Source organism: Vicia villosa, linkage group LG7 (genome assembly GCF_029867415.1).
Source record: "Vicia villosa cultivar HV-30 ecotype Madison, WI linkage group LG7, Vvil1.0, whole genome shotgun sequence".
In the NCBI taxonomy this organism is placed as follows: domain Eukaryota; kingdom Viridiplantae; phylum Streptophyta; class Magnoliopsida; order Fabales; family Fabaceae; genus Vicia; species Vicia villosa.
The window spans coordinates 109,170,728-109,188,059 of record NC_081186.1 but is presented as its reverse complement, the minus strand read 5'-3'; the positions used below and the strand labels follow the sequence as shown (position 1 = coordinate 109,188,059).

At 30.9% G+C, this 17,332-nt stretch overlaps 1 protein-coding gene and 1 long non-coding RNA gene across 8 annotated transcripts; one reads left to right on the top strand and one right to left on the bottom strand.

The window, feature by feature from the left end:
• Positions 1 to 5,844: 5,844 nt before the first annotated feature.
• Positions 5,845 to 8,747, top strand: LOC131616499 (metal tolerance protein 1-like). Of its 7 annotated transcripts, none has more exons than XM_058887844.1 (2): positions 5,845 to 5,973; positions 7,377 to 8,747. In XM_058887844.1, exon 2 carries the CDS (start codon positions 7,377 to 7,379, stop codon positions 8,619 to 8,621), a length of 1,245 nt encoding a protein of 414 aa, XP_058743827.1. In that variant the 5' UTR covers positions 5,845 to 5,973; the 3' UTR covers positions 8,622 to 8,747. The 7 variants fall into 7 exon arrangements, with proteins under 7 accessions (XP_058743827.1, XP_058743825.1, XP_058743826.1 ...); XM_058887842.1 differs by having other exon boundaries at positions 5,850 to 5,980; XM_058887843.1 differs by lacking the exon at positions 5,845 to 5,973 and adding an exon at positions 6,054 to 6,404.
• A 7,166-nt stretch (positions 8,748 to 15,913) lies between these two features.
• LOC131618245 (uncharacterized) lies at positions 15,914 to 16,481 on the bottom strand. Its single transcript, XR_009288774.1, has 2 exons — positions 16,431 to 16,481; positions 15,914 to 16,175 (listed from the first exon to the last, which is right to left on the bottom strand). It is a non-coding gene; the product is annotated as an uncharacterized LOC131618245 (long non-coding RNA).
• Positions 16,482 to 17,332: the final 851 nt, after the last annotated feature.

Here is a 17,332-nt window from a genome sequence, read left to right as displayed (position 1 = left end):
TACCGAAATTCTTGGTTGAAACAAATGTAATTGTGGATTTATGTGCTTGCGTACTTAGTCAAGACGACGAAGCTCATGGATAGCAAGGATGCAAGTCAACTAGTAGCAGTTTAGTGTTGACGATGAGAACACTTGTAGTCAAGAAACTGCTAAGGATAGCTCAAATGGTCAAGACACACAAGATGGTTGATCAAGCTATCATCCTGAATGAAGAAATCCATCTATTTAAAGTCAACATTATTGTCCAACGAATTCTAATTAAAGACTAAGGTTTCAAGAATCACATGTGGTTTAGCCTGTCAAACTCTCAGATGATGGTAATCAACATGGAGATATCCCAAGACTCATCAAATAGATTTAATACTCTTGTGTGATGCTAAATTCAAAGATGATAATTCCAAGATTTGAAGGTTCATAGTGTGAAAGAGAGGAAGTGTGAAAGCTCTCCTGATCGTGCCCGTCTGAGTGATCAGTTTATTATAAATACATAAGGGCATTTTTAGAAATATTATGGCTAAATCACACACACTAAAAACTTTGAGAATCCTCTCATTTTTTAAATTAAATTGCCAAGATTTTTTTAGGCCTAGCTAGTTGATTAGCAGAGTGTTTAATTGATGGGAGACCTTTTGTACCTGTCTAATCGATTAAATACTTTGGCTAATCGATTAGATGATGTCTGATTGAGTCTATAATCAATTAGTATGGTCTGTTAATGGTTGATAACAACTTTATATGAAAACCTTCTATTTTGGGCCACAACAATCGATTATTTCAAGTGCCAAATCGATTAGTCGAATAAATTAGAGCATTCATTTGGCCCATGGATTGTTTCCAAATTTACACCTCGTCTCCCTAAATATTTCTTACTTTCTCACATATTTTAGCCATAGTACTTTCTGAAGTATTATTTAGTCTAGTGAAGAATATTGTTCTGGGTGAGGGTCAAAATGTAAATTTACCAAGAGTGAAGTTTCTCTTGAGTAAACAATTCTTTCATAGGAATTTGTTATTTTTGGTCTTTATCTAAACCATTTAAAAACTCTTGTTTGTATTCGGGGATTGTCTTTGAAAATCGCGATCCAACTTCTGAGTTTCTCCATAGAAGAAAAACTCTCTTTTGGTTCATGAGGATGAGCCAGTGTAAATCTCCACTAAGATTCTTGAGCCTAGCCTGGTTAAAGGCTCTATCAGTTCGAGATCAGCTCGGTGTAAAATCTCACTTGGTTTATGGGTTCAACCTGTTGTAAAAACTTAGTAGGTTCGAGATCATCCTGGTACAAATCTCAGTTCGGTCTGTGCTCAGATTGTATAAAACTCCGATTTAGTTTGGAGGATAGCCAACTCAAAACTTTGTTTTGGTTCGAGATTTACCTGTGCAAAATCTCTGTTTGATTTGAAGACTAAAAACTTCAAGCCTTGTTTGTTGTTTGGTTATAAGTTATCTTGATACTTCATTTCCTTGTATAAGGGAGTTCATGGGCATAACCTTCAAAAGCTCTCAAGCATAGTCGATACACTCAATATCAATTCTTGAAAACAATATTAGGCCTCCTTTTCAAAACCTATATAAATCTCAATGTATTTTCTCTTCCCTCATCTATTTTATTTTCCAGTTATTTTCTTTACTTTGAATTTTTGCCGCATATTTTCAACTGTTTTATCAAATGATTTTGTTTTAAACCATCATTTTTCAAACTTCCATAATTCACCCCCTCTTGTATATGGAGTCACATGTTCAACAATATTGACTATGATTAAGTATGTTAAGAAGTGAATTCAGGTACGATGAGGGAGGCAAACGAGTTCAAAGTACCAATTATTCCAGAAACCCTAAAATAGATCAAACGAAAAAGAGATCATAAATCTCAAAAGTAAGAACCCATAAGCTCAAACAAGGGATTAAGTATAAAGATGAAATTGACAAACGAAAAATTTTCACGCACAAACCAATGCTCATCCAAGGAGGTCTTTCGAAAAGAAGGTGAAAGAATGAAGAACTTGCTTGTATAAAGTTAATGATAGTCGGTAAGAATGAAGAATGAATCTTCAAGTACCTTGTATTCTCCCTAAGAAAGCTGAGGACCGTATGATCACTCCCCACCATCAACGGTTGACATCTGCCCAAAACTGTTAGAAAAACATTCAAGTACCCTTCATATAGGTGGAGCGTCGTTGCTAGCTAGAGTGGGGATACATTTCAATCATCCTCAATGCCTCACAATGCCACGTAAGAACATTGTTCAAATTCGCTGATGCCTAAGGAAAGCCACCTTTGGTCAGAGATTTTCACACTATGATCTCATGGCCGGGAGAAGTCATCCATAACAGAAGACAATGGCTTAGAAAGAAAATGTTCTAGCTAGGCTAGCCAAAAGGCCCGAAAAGCATAAAGACCCAACATGCAAAATGAGGCAAAGCAAGACGAGGATAAACTAATTATATGCCTCGCACAACCTAGATCACCTCACTTGCAAAGCTCATCCTCGCTATTCAGGTCCATCTAAATGCCCCTGCATCTTACGCCCCCTCTCACATTTCAATTGCTAACTAACGCTCCTATTTAAAGGAGTTACAGGACCATTTTTCCAGGTACGAATTACATTACCCCTTGACATTATATTTCTCATTCTCTTACTGACTAAGACATTAGAGTGTTAACCTTGTAGATCAACCCTTCTCCTCTACATCGAAATCTTGGACCACCGCAACACTGCATCAGTTCAATCACTCTGATCACCTTTTCATTCTAGAATGGAACATTGACATATAAATCACATAAGTATTATTCTCGTAACTTATTCTATCAAACATATGTCCTTACAAGATAGCTAGTCTATTATTGCGCTCTTTTGGACCAAACACATACTCAAAAATTATGACCGGAGAAATTCCCTCACTAAACAACCATATACATCATAAGAAAACAATTAAATGATGTAACTTATAATCTAAATTACATAACTTATTCCATTAAACAAATGACATTACTAGGAAGTTGTTCGATTATCTTCTAACTAAACACATTCTAAAATAAATCGGTTGGAAAATTTCTAACTTTAAACGACGACAAATGTCATAAGAACAAACATAAATGTTGGGATAAATAATCTAAATCACCCAACTTTAATTTTCATAATTTATTTAACAAATTTTTCATAAGGAATACTAGAAAATAAATAATTAAGAATATAGTATTTAGTAAGGAATTTATTTCTTAAAAATTAACAATATTTATTAATTTTTTTTATGCTTGTAAACAACTTCAAAATGCACTTTTTATATCTAAAAATAGTTGTCAATTAAAAATACTAACGTAATATATTTTCCCCACTAAAAGCATTTACAATGAGGATTTTTTTTACTATCTTTTATATATCATCAATAAAAAATTAATTGTACTAAATAATTTATAACTTCCTTTTATAATACACATTAATTATATTTATTTAATATATATGAAAATATAAAAATAACATATAAGTGAAAAATAGAAAGAATAAAATTTTAAAAATAAAGTAAATTTCAATAGAGAGAATTTATTCAAATAGATTTAAATAATTTTTTTTTTAATTTATCTCTATTTCTTTTCTTAGTCTTGGTCTTAGTCTATGTTTCTATCTCTTTTTTATGTTTTTTTTTTTAAATTAAAAAATACTTAGGAGAGAGGTAAATTTAAAAGAGAATTGAAACATAAAAAGAAAATAATAGTTAAATAAGTAATCCAATTTTCCTTTTTTTTAAAGAGAAAGTGTTGTTTATTTCTATTTATTTATTACTTTAGAATGTCACTATTCACATCAATCTAATTTATTCTTTTCTATGAATACTATTTTATTATTTCATTACGGAGAAGACTTAGATATAGTTTCCTATATGTTATAAGGGGTGGCAAAATGAGAGGTAGTTCGTCGGCCGGGCCTGCACACTCGTCAAAAAACGACGGGTTTGGTTGGGATTTTGAGTCCATCGTCTACCAAAATTCGTCCTGCCAAAATACGCCGTCCGCCTAAGCTCGTCCCGCCAAAGTCCGCCTGCTAAAGTCCGCCTGCTAAAGTCCGCCTCATCTATCCATTAAGCTCGTCTCACCTTAAGTCCGCCCTATTTTAATTAATTCTAGCAATTCAAATTTTTGATGATTTTATTTTATACATTTATTTGTAAATATATGCAATTTTTTTAAGTAAAATTTGTTTAAAAGATGTTTTATAAAAAATTATTTTAAAAAATAAGTGAAAAACTTAATTGAAAACTAAAAAAAAAATACTATTAATCTATTAAAAAATAAAGAAAAATAAATAAAAAAAACGGGTAAGCCTGCGCTCGCCAACTCGCCACCTTAGCGGGGCGGCTATGAATTTTATGTCCATTTTACTTTGCGGGCATGCCCTCCCTACTCACGTTTTGGCGGACTTTAAGCGGGGCAGGACGGGCGGCCTATTTTGCCACCCTTAGATGTCATTTATATAATTTTTTAATGAAAATATGATAAATGTATACTTTCCTCTTACAAATACAAATATGTAATTTTCTCATATTTTCACTCCTTAAACGATATTAAAATACATTTGTAACAAATAACATAAACCACACTATTAAGGTAATTTCCCCTTTTATTATTATGTATATATTTAAATTCTCCCTATTTATATTTTTCTCAATCTTAAATTTTAAAAATTTTCTTATGTAATGAAGAAATAAGAAAAGTGCATATGATAAAAGAAATAATTTGGAATAAAATATTTAAAAATAAATAAATATCTTTATATATAAATTATTGGAATAAAATTTAATTTTTTTTCAATGTTTAGAACATAGAAATAATCTATTTTTTAAAAATATTAAATAATTAAATATACTAATATATTAAAAATTAAATATACTAATATATTAAAAATTAGTTGTTTTTTCAATATATATATATATATATATATATATATATATATATATATATATATATATATATATATATATATATATATATATATATATATATAAAGAATATTCAAAACTATTTTAATTTAAAAAACAATTAACGTTACTAATTGCTTAAATTCTTTAATACATAAAACATCAAAAATAATCTATTTTTTTCTAAAATATAATCAACATTTAGATTTTTTCAAAGTATAAAACACATTCATATATATGTTTTTTCTCTAAAAATAATTAACAATAATAATTAATTAATATTTGAATGTTTTTAATATATAAACCATATGGAATTGAAATAATCTATTTTTTAAATACAATCAACAATTAAGTTTACTTAAAATTTTGAGTTTTTTTTAAATATATAAAGCATACTTAAAGATCTAATTTTTCTCTAAAAAATAATTAATAACACTAGTTGATTAAAAGTTTAATTTTTTTAATATATAAAGCATGTCAAATAATATAATTTTTTAAAAATAAAACCAATAATCAAATATACTAATTGATTAAAAATCATTATTTTTCAATATATAAAGCATAATCAAAGATCTTTTTTCTATGTACAGAATATTTAACAATACTAATTGCTTAAAAATTTTAATATTTATTTTATTACACAAAACCTACAAAGTAGTCTATCTTTTGTAATAGATCTATAAAATAATATGTTTTTTTACTTTTTTTTGTTGAATTTTTTATTAGATATATCATGAATGTATTTCCAAACAAATCATAATTTTATATGCTTTACTTATTAAAAAAATCAATTTTTGTTCATTTTTTTTCTATATATTTTTTAATATGTGTATTTTTTTTAATTTTATTATTAAATTAATTTAATGAATAAAATTTAAAATTGAGAGATTGAAAAAAAAAAGTTGAATAGAATCCAAATTGTGATACAATGATTATATTCTCAAATATTTGTCAATATATATGATACAAAAAATATCAGAAACTAGCCGCTTAGAATAAACCTAAATTCAACCAGATAGGATTCGGAATCAAAAGCGAAAAGGACCACACTCCTCTCTCAAAGTTCAAAGTACGTCACATTCTTTTTGCTTATTCCATTTTTTTTTCTGCTTTTTCATCACATTCTTTATACCTTAAACTAAAAAAAAATGAATTTTTCTGCTTAAAAATCGTTTTTTTATCGTTAATTTGGATATAATGATATCAGTTTTGTAGTAATCTTGAATACCCATTTACAGTTTCACCTGGGTTGATGATATTGTTTATTTTGATTTTTAACGTTTTGTTGTTTGTTGTTTTGTTGTTTTGCTTTTGAGTATGAGGCTGTGTTGAACTTGCATGTGTGCTGAGTCAGTGCTTGTGTCTGTTAGTGGTGTGAAATTATTGTTTCTTTAGGTTTTGGTTTTTAATTCTTTATGTTTTTTTTGCTGTTGCTGCTTTTTGGTTTTTCCTTGGAAAATTCTATTCTATTGTGTTAGGTGTTAAAACTTGGTGTGAGTGAATGTAATTTATTTCTGTTACCTAATCATTTGTGTAGTTTAGATGTTTGTATTATTGTCTATATGTCAATTGGTTCATTGTACTTGTGTTGATTAATGATATTCACCACCTTTTTTATCTTGCTCTCTGCTATTTGTTACTTGATTATGCAATTTTCTTATGTGCTTCAAGGATTCGAATAATTAAAGTTCGTATTTTTTCCCTCTCTTTGTATGTATTTTATATCTTGTAAAAGGGTGCTGGATTTTCTTTCTGTGCAAGGCTATGTGTTTCAGATTTGTGCATCTTTTGTTTGATCTGCTGTGTTTTGCTTTGTTTTAACTTTGAATAGTATTCAATGTAGATTGACCTTGTTGATGTTGTTTGTGGCTGCTTTGTTTCTTTCTTACTATGCATTGAAATTGAATGAATGATTTGGTGACTTTGGTTCATATTGATGTTGAAGAAGTATTGATGTCGGAAGCATGTTTGTGCTCATAAATGTTAAGAAACTGATGACAGTTTCGGTCCTTAGTAGATTGTTGAGTTAAATAACTGCTGTCTTACGCACCATACCCACCGTGTTGTCGTCTCTGTCATCTCTCTGACTTTCTGTGACTGAATTGTGCCGGGTGTGTGTGACTATTGCTTTGCCTTAAGTTTCTGTGTTGTGCCGATTATTAGCATTAAATAGACCTCAGTTTTTTTTTGGTCAAGGCCTGATTTTAGAGCTGGTCTGAGATCTCATTAAGTGTTGGGCTCACTCTGGGTAGCAATTCTTTAAACATCTCAATTTTCATCATTTGATCTCTGTGCGTAAGCAGTTGTTTGAATTTCTATGACCATCAAACGGTGAAAATATAAGTTTGTTTATTGAAATCGATAAGTTTTGATGGCTGATGTAATAATTTGTTGTTTCTGTTTATTGTTTTGTGTATTCTGGTTTTTATCTGACTCAAGAAACAACCATTTATAATATATTGCAGATGGATGCGCACGGCTCGGGGAACAGTCAAATAATTGAAATCAGTGTAGATCTTAATGATCCAGGAAGGAAGATTTGTGGGGAAGCACCGTGTGGATTCTTAGATGCTGGATCCATCTCTCTGGATTCCAAAGAACGTTCAACTTCCATGCGGAAGCTTTTGACGGCGGTGATCCTGTGCGTCATTTTCATGACCGTTGAACTAGTTGGTGGTATCAAAGCAAACAGTCTTGCAATATTGACTGATGCAGCTCATCTTCTTTCTGATGTTGCAGCTTTTGCCATCTCCTTGTTTTCTTTATGGGCTGCGGGATGGGAAGCTACTCCTCGTCAATCGTACGGGTTTTATAGAATAGAGATTCTCGGCGCTTTGGTTTCTATCCAATTGATATGGCTGCTTGCTGGGATTATTGTATACGAAGCCATAGATAGACTCATTACTGGTTCTAAAAATGTGGATGGGTTTATAATGTTTCTAGTCGCTGCATTTGGTCTTGTGGTTAACATAATTATGGCCGTGTTATTAGGTCACGATCACGGTCATGGCCACGGTCATGGTCATGGTCACGATCATGGCCATGACCATGGACACAGTCATCATGGCCACAGTCACGGACTTACAGTTTCTACTCATGATCTTACAAAAGACGAGCACCATCATCATACTCACGACAACGCCACTCACCATGACGACGAAAATCATTCAAAAGCTCAACACAATCATAGTCACGAAGATCACATTCACCATCACACCGACGAAGGTGTTACCGAACCACTTCTCGCCGAATCAAAAGACAAGCCCAAGAAGAAGAGAAACATAAACGTGCAGGGCGCTTATCTCCACGTACTCGGTGACTCCATCCAAAGTATCGGAGTAATGATTGGAGGAGCAGTGATATGGTATAAACCAGAATGGAAAATAGTCGATTTAATTTGCACTCTCATCTTTTCAGTAATTGTTTTAGGGACAACAATCAACATGTTGCGAAACATTTTGGAAGTTCTAATGGAAAGCACACCTCGAGAGATCGATGCTACTCAGCTTGAAAGGGGGATATTAGATATTGAAGAAGTAGTGGCTGTTCATGAGCTGCACATTTGGGCCATTACAGTTGGGAAGATTTTATTAGCATGTCATGTTAAAATCAACCGCGATGCTGACGCAGACGTGGTGTTGGACAAAGTTGTAGACTACATCAAAAGGGTTTATAACATCAGTCATGTAACTATACAGATAGAGCGCTAGTTTTATTCCCTTGTTTTTTCTATTGATTGTTATGATGACAGGAATTTTCAGGTTAGACTAGTTGCTACTATTGTGTTTCAGGAACTCAATTCTCTTCATGACAATAATAATACTTCCTTACTCTTATTACTACTTGTTTAAGAGTGTGGATTGAGCATTGCTTATTTGCATGCCAAATTTTTTCATCCATGTGATCTTATTGTTAAATGCTTCATGGCCACTTGGTTTTTTTTTCTTTCCACCTTCTTGATTTGCAGGTGTTGTGGTCCCAAAACAGGCCCAAATATCATTCCACAAGCTGCCAGGAGGTTTGGAACCCAATTCATAAACTTCCAAGTTCCAATAGAAATTTGTTGATTAGCATACATATTTCAAAACACGGATACTAGAAACACGATACTGACACATCGACACTGGTTTTAATTTAAAAAAAGTAAATAAACTATACGTAATCACAAATATAATTATCAATTTTAAACACTGACACTTTTTTTTTTGGAAGCGTATTACACATTTTTTGAAACAAAATACACATTTTTAGAATAATTCCCTCATACTTTTGGTCATTAACTTACTCGTGGAAGTCTCTATCAATGTTTGTCAGGCATAACCTTTGCCTCCTAATGTAGGATCTTTCTATGATTTTGCTATTATGATTGATTTGGCATAAGCTTTGCCTCCTAGTGTAGTAGGATTTTTCTATGATTTTGCTATTATGATTGATTTGGCATAAGCTTTGCCTCCTAGTGTAGTAGGATCTTTCTATGATTTTGCTATTATGATTGATTTGAATCTTCTTAGAATAAATTGATAAATCAATAATGCATGGGATATCAACTATTGATTAATTTATCAACTAATATCTAATGCATGGGATATCAACAATTGATTAATTTATCAACAAATGATATTAGTGTATACTCTCTCTCTCTCTGTTTCTTTTTAATCGTCATTTTTTTTAAAAAAAATTATGTTTATTTATTTAATTGTCACTTTCAAAGGTTAAAATAGTAATATTTTAGTGTTTTGTCAAAATTATTCCTAATATTTGTTATGGAGTGAGAAAAAAAGTAAATTGAAATAATGAATATTTAAGGGTATTATTGGTAAAATGTAAATTATTGTTTAAAAAGCAACAATAATAATTATATTTATAATATAAGAAAATTAATGGCTGTGGAAAAGTCTACAATACCCTTATTTGTTTTTTTGCCACCACATTAAAATTGTCCTTATTTGGTCTTTGCACAATAAAGTTCTTAAATTTATTATTAAAATAATACAACTCTCATATTTTATTAAACTTACCAAATCTTCTCTTTCATCACTTTCTCACTTCTTTCTACCACAATTTCCTTTGTATACGAAAATTTACTATTGAGCCAAATATTTTTGTAAATAATACGTAAACAAAAATAATTTTTTCACAGAAAAAAATTTATTATTGATCTATATATTTTTATATACGAAAAATAATATTTATAATCCAAATAATTTTTATTAAAAAATTGTATACGGAAAAAAATCTATAATTGATTTAAATATTTTTATATACGAAAATTTACTATTGATCCAAATATTTTTGTAAATGATACCTAAACCAAATTAAAATTAGTACACGAAAAAAATCTATTATTGATCTATATATTTTTATATATGAAAAATGATATTTATGATCTAAATATTTTTTATTAAAAATGGTATACGGGAAAATCTACTAATGATCTAAATATTTTTATATACGAAATTTACTATTGATCTAAATAATTTTGTAAATGATACCTAAATAAAAATGAAGTCTGTATACGGGAAAAAATCCTTTTATTGATCTAAATATTGATCCAAATATTTTTGTAAATGATACCTAAACCAAATTAAAATTAGTACACAAAAAAAATTATTATTGATCTGTATATTTTTATATACGAAAAATGATATTTATGTTCCAAATATTTTTTTATTCAAAAATGGTATACGGAAAAAAAATCTACTATTGATCTAAATATTTTTATATACGAAATTTACTATTGATCCAAATATTTTTGTAAATGATACCTAAACAAAAATGAAGTCTGTATACGGGAAAAAATCTATTATTATTCTAAATATTTTTATATACGAGAAATTGTATTTATGATCAAATATTTTTTATCCAAAAATGGTATACGGGAAAAAATTTATTATTGATCTAAATATTTTTATTTACTGAAATTTAATATTGATCCAAATATTTTTGTAAATGATACCTAAACAAAAATAATATTTGTATACGGAAAAAATCTATTATTTACAAAAAATGGTATTTATAATCCAAATAGTTTTTATTCAAAAACAATATACGGGAAAAAAATCTACTATTGATCTAAATATTTTTGTAAATGATACTAAACAAAAATGAAGTCTGTATACGGGAAAAAAATCTATTATTGATCTAAATATTTTTATATACGAGAAATGATATTTATGATCAAATATTTTTTATTCACAAATGGTATACGGGAAAAAATTTAGTATTGATCTAAATATTTGTATATACGGAAATTTAATATTGATCCAAATATTTTTGTAAATGATAACTAAACAAAAATAATATTTTTATACTGAAACAAATCTATTATTTACGAAAAATGGTATTTATGATCCAAATATTTTTTATTCAAAAATGGTGTACGGTAAAAAATGTATTGTTGATCTAAATATTTTTATATACAAAATTTACTATTAATCAAAATATTTTTGTAAATGATACCTAAATAAAAATGAAGTTTGTATACGGGAAAAAATCTACTGTTGATCTAAATATTTCACTACAAGAAGCTTGACATTTACCAACGGCAAAATTTTGTTGATAAAGGTTCAAAAACCGTTGGTAAAAGTCAAAAAACCTATACCAACGGACGTTTACTTCCGTCAACTATAATTCGCTATACCAACCGCATTTTTCTGTCCCAATAGCTTATACCAACGACAATTTTAGGACTATAGCAACGGATAATATTTTCATTGGTATAGAACAAAATTAGCCGTTGGTATATGTCCTTTTTTTTTAAATTATTATTTTGCTTTTACAAATATTTCTTTTTTATAATTAATATTATTTAAATAATCAAATTTTATATACGAAATAATTTATTATTTATTTAAATATTTTTTTCTTTCCTAACGTTTTATTTAAAATAAATGATGTATTCAAATGCGCGTAACAGAACAGAACCTGTACATATGCACGAGTTTGTTACTAGTTTCTTGGTATGTGTAAAAAATTAAAAAGTGACAATTATAAAGGAACATATGGAATATTTTAGAGTGAACTATTCCCTTTAAAGACTACGCATTGAGATTTCTTTCTGCCACTTATCACCCCATATTTCAATAATATTCATGTTGTCTTTGTAAAAGTGTAAGCCAAAAAATTTGGATAAAGTATTTGATAGAACAATTTAAAAAAGCTGCTGCCAAAAAAATCCGATAGTATATAGGAACAATTTGGTGCAACGATACATTAAAATATTCGAAATGTTTGCTTAGTACTGGATTTTGAAAAAAAATAGAAATTATTGGATATTTTGTTCATGAGTAGCCAGAAGTTATTGGATATTTTGTTCATGAGTGAAAAATATGGTAGTTATAAATCCAAAAGTAGCTATAGATCTTCTACGTCGAATAATGCGGGGTGCATGAAACTGAGCATGGTCGACCGACCGCCTCCTATGAGAATCGGTCGGTGCTACTCTCCTTACCTAAGATGCGACTCCTCTACGTCACCCCCTCTATCTAGCCCACACACAGCAGCTCTATCATGCTGTCTACTAGCAATCGTAACATCTGAGCCTCTGTTCTTCACTCAAATTTTTTAACCTACCAGATTTTTCAAATAATTTGAAAATTATGAACTTTTCAGAGTTTTCAAAATATGTGGTAATGAAGCATACCTTTTCTGGATTTTTCAAAAGATCCGGTAAAAATGCATGCCTTTTCTGAATTTTTTGAAATGCCCAGTAAATATGCATACTTTTTTTCAAAGATGCGGTAAAAAATCATGAAAAATCTGGAATTTTTTTTAAAATACGGTAAAAAATCATACTTGTCATCAACAAAAAATATTCGGTAGTGTCCATGAAAAGTCCAGAAAATTACAGAGCTTTTGTAAAAATTCGAATTTATCCAATAATTTTTGTGAAATGAAATTAAATATTGTATAAGGCTAATATGTTAAAAAAAAGGGGTGTACGGGTGCCAAGTAAAATTTGAGGGGTGGAAGGAAGAAACCTCCTATGTATTCTATTGGATTTTGTTTGAAATTTAATTCGTTTTTTTTAATGGCTTCTCCCACCCTAAGTGGTGGAGAACTACCCTAAAGAAATCTGAAAAACGCTCTTCAGAATTCAGAACTACATTTTTGAACACACTCTTTTCACACCAAAACACGTCTTGAGTGAGTCTCACCCCCTTTTTTCTCAAAATTTAGTATGGAGGTGCATTTCTGGATTCACCCTATATTAGGGGTGGCAAACGGGCATGCCCTCCCCGTTAAGGCTCGCCCCACAAAAGCACGCAAAAAATGGGTCAGGGCGGGTATAGTTGATGATGCTAGCCTAAAACCTAGCCCCCGCCTCGCAAAAAAGTGAGGGCGGGGCAGCGAAAGCCCGCTGACACTTCACCTTTTAAGCTTAAAACGCAAAAACTTATGTAAATGCATGTCCCGCAAAAGCCCGCGTAGAAATAGGGGCGGGCCAAACACATTAGAGAGTGATGGCCTAAACTCTTAACCCACCCGATTCTAAAGTGCAGGCAAAACGGGCATGTGCCCACACTTTTTTGTGGGGCAAGACAAGGTTTTAGGCCCGCTCCCTTTAATGTATTTGCCCCTCTCTGCCTCGTTTTTTGCAGGCTTTTGGGGCCAGAGTTTTTTCATACAATTTTACTATTTTTAGGCCTAAAAGATTCAATCCCCGCGAGCCTTTCCTGCCTCGCCTTCACTTTTTTGCAGGGCGGGGCAAGGTTTTAGACCCGCACTCTCAATTATGTCTGCCCGATCCACCCCATTTTTTGTGGGCTTTTGTGGGGCGGGCCTAAAAGGGGCAGGCATGTCCGTTTGACACCCTACCCTACCCTATATGCACCCTAAATCCCACATACAATTTATCGAGAATTTAATTACAAAATACCAATCACTTAAGGTGTCACACACAATAAAATATAGACTTCTTTGTAATATGGGTTAAATCACCATATTTAAAACCTGACATCACATGCGTGGCCTTCACTTAGGGTATCATCGCATCAGAATTAACATCAAATCAATTGAATAAAACATTTCATTTTATGACATTTAGCCTCATAACTTTAATTTCATAACATAAAAAGGAGGAGTTGTAATATTCTACTCTCAACAGCTTTGACATCTCAACAAAAACATAAATAGTAAACTTCAACAAAACAAAACAAGTGAAAGAAAATGTTCTCATCCAGATATTACATGATCAGAGCAACACCCTACTAATAAAATGACAAACTAATCAAAATCACTCCAAGAGCTCTCTTCCACTTACTTCAGCAAATGCTACTCTTAAGTATTTGCAAGTTGTCCATGGTGGACAACATCAAAGCAAAGGGGGTGAGAATATATTCAAATAATAAACGGTGCATAAAACAATCAGGATAAATTCATACACTACAAGGTCATATACAATTCAACATGCACCTCGATATCCTGTATTCACATCTCACCCACAATGTAATTTAACTCATACAATTCATACAAACTTACTTATAATCATACTTTCAACTCATCATCATGCACAAAGACACATTCACATATTTTATTTATGTAATGCGACTCATGACAACAACTCGACTCAACATTCATGTGGTACCATATCATCAAAAAGTTCCTTAGCGAATCGGATTCACCTTACTCGAACCCCGAATCCACCCTGCTCGAATTCGGGACTAGTCACCAATCCACCCTGCTCAGATTGCAACTTGCCTCTTTCACCAACATTAACGATATCATGAATGCATGTCAAAACACGTCAATGCAACATCAATATAATATTGAAAGTCCCCTCCTGACAATAAACAAAACATGCATTGACCCAACAATAATAGTCTTCCTTACTTAAACTATTACTCACCAATCACAACAATATCAAAATTATTCTCAACATGATAACACAACAACATCATAATCATCATCAACATCATACACAACGACATGATAATCATGATTAACGTCATACACAAACGAAAACACATACTTATCACAATTCATAATCGTTTAACAGAACAACATCGTCATCATACGCAACCATTAACTAATGTTATGACAATCGACAAACAACATCAACAACAACAGCTCAATAATTACATAATCATAGACATTCAATCATGTCAATTCATCATAACATCAATATTTCATTATGATAACTCAATGGTTCGCTAATCGATCAGACAAACCATCATAAACATTCCTACGTTAGACATCTGACTACCACTTAATTATTTCACCAAGCACTGCCATGCTATAGATTCTGAGCGTTATTTTTTTAACGCTTCAAACGAGGCGTCATTTGGACGTACGGATCAAAAGTTATGGCCAAAATGTCGAACAATGCAATAAAGATCAAAACAGAAAAATTCTAAAAAAATTTGGCCTAACGACAATCGATTGTCATAAGATTACAATGGATTCTCATCAATCACTACAACAAAAATGGGTTTAGGCAACAACGAAAAACCGTCCTTTAAAGTTAAAAAACCGCGGCCTAAGGCTTTAGAGGACGGTTTAACAGGCGTGGAATAAACAGCCGTTGCCTATTCATTTAGAGCGCGGTTTTTTTATTTTTACCCACGGATTCTGAACACCGTCGCCTTAATTATCAAAAGACAACGGTTTTACCGCCTATATGGTCCTACCCGGCTCGAGGGATTAGTCTCTGCAGTTGCGCGCAGAGGATACCCCGGTTTATACCAAAAAAAAAAAAAAAAAATTGGAAAAGTCCACGGTTTTAAATAAGCAACGAATAAAAAACGTTGCCTAGAAATGAGAACAAATCATAAATACTAAATCTTGCAACACTTAAATTTATATGTAACTTCATTGTTAAACACCATAAAATTTTTATATATATATATATATATATATATATATATATATATATATATATATATATATATATATATATATATATATATATATATATATATATATATATATGAAATTCTAGTACTATAGAATCTCTTTTCGGCAACCATGGAAACAATGGCAGTAGAACTGTAGAAGAACGTGATAAAAGAAAACCTTTATACCATTTAAATTTTGTGTTAACAAAACAACAAAGGTTGTAACATCATTCATTCGTACAATAATTAAAAACATAAATTTCCCATTGTTAAATTCCATTTATTTCAAAAACAAATTAGAAGAATTTTGCTGAACATATATAGTTACATTAACCCACTGAAGATGAAATAAGTAGCTCTATATCCTCCTTGTTTTGGATAATCCACTTCTTGGTACTCAACATCTGGAATCAATCATTTTTGGAATCCCTGTATTTTAAAATCAACACATAAGTATATAGTTTTGAAAAGGGGGTTACCCAAGAAAAAATTAATGAGACATATATCTAAGCAACAAGCTAGATACACTTATAAAATATCTAAAAACTTCTACAAACACAACTATAGATCTCATCTCAGATTAATAAAGTGGTTGAAATAATTTTAATTTATAAGAAATATGCAGGAACCTATAAATAGTGTCAAAATACATTGGATAAAAACCAGACCAGAAGCAGAAATCACCAATATTGTTGATCATGTCGGTCCTTTTCAAAGCTTCCATGCTTCTAATCTATTGAAATGAAGACAATGAATGTCACCAAAAATCAATGACTAATGGTTCCAAGACCCTTTTTTTTCTATTTAAACAACAAAGGTTAACCGTGTGATCTATAATGTAAAACAAAATCGATACATTTTCCATAATTAACAGTAACATATCATAAAGCTGTGATGACCCATTTGAAAAATAGTCCTCTAACATAAAACAAGCACTCAGAACAAGAGCTACCATTCACTAAGAATCCTTCACTAATCCAAACAAGAACTCAGAACAAGAGCTACCTAAAAACAAACAATTGCATCAAAATCCCTATAGATATTAACATAGAAAGAGCAGAGAAAATTAGATATATAATAGAAACCAAGTGCTCAAAATATTGTTCAGTCTTAAGGGCTCTTAAGTCTGTCGTTAGATGAATTTTCTTACCTATTCTTAGAACAGATTTTTTCCTATATAGAAGTATCTAATGCTTAAACCCAACTTACAATATGTCAAGTTACTGGAATGAAAAGGAAAATAACATGCCTGGGGATGGTGAGTTGAACAGTGAGAGCAACCACATCATCAAAGCAACATCCAACAAACATTTCAATCACCACCTGCATATCATCATTACATAAAACCCTAAACTCAAAAACACCAAACTCAAAATGCAAATTTTAAATAAAAAATAAAATTAATTAATTAGGTTACATAGAAAGCAGGTTCCGAGAATTCCTAATCAATGATGAAAGGAGAATGCTCAGTGAATGATCGAACATCAATCCAATACGGGATACATGCTTTTCTCCTTGAAGGAACGCTTGAAGATCTGACTTTGAGGGAACCAGAAAATGAAGAAGATGAAAAAAAAAAAAAGACG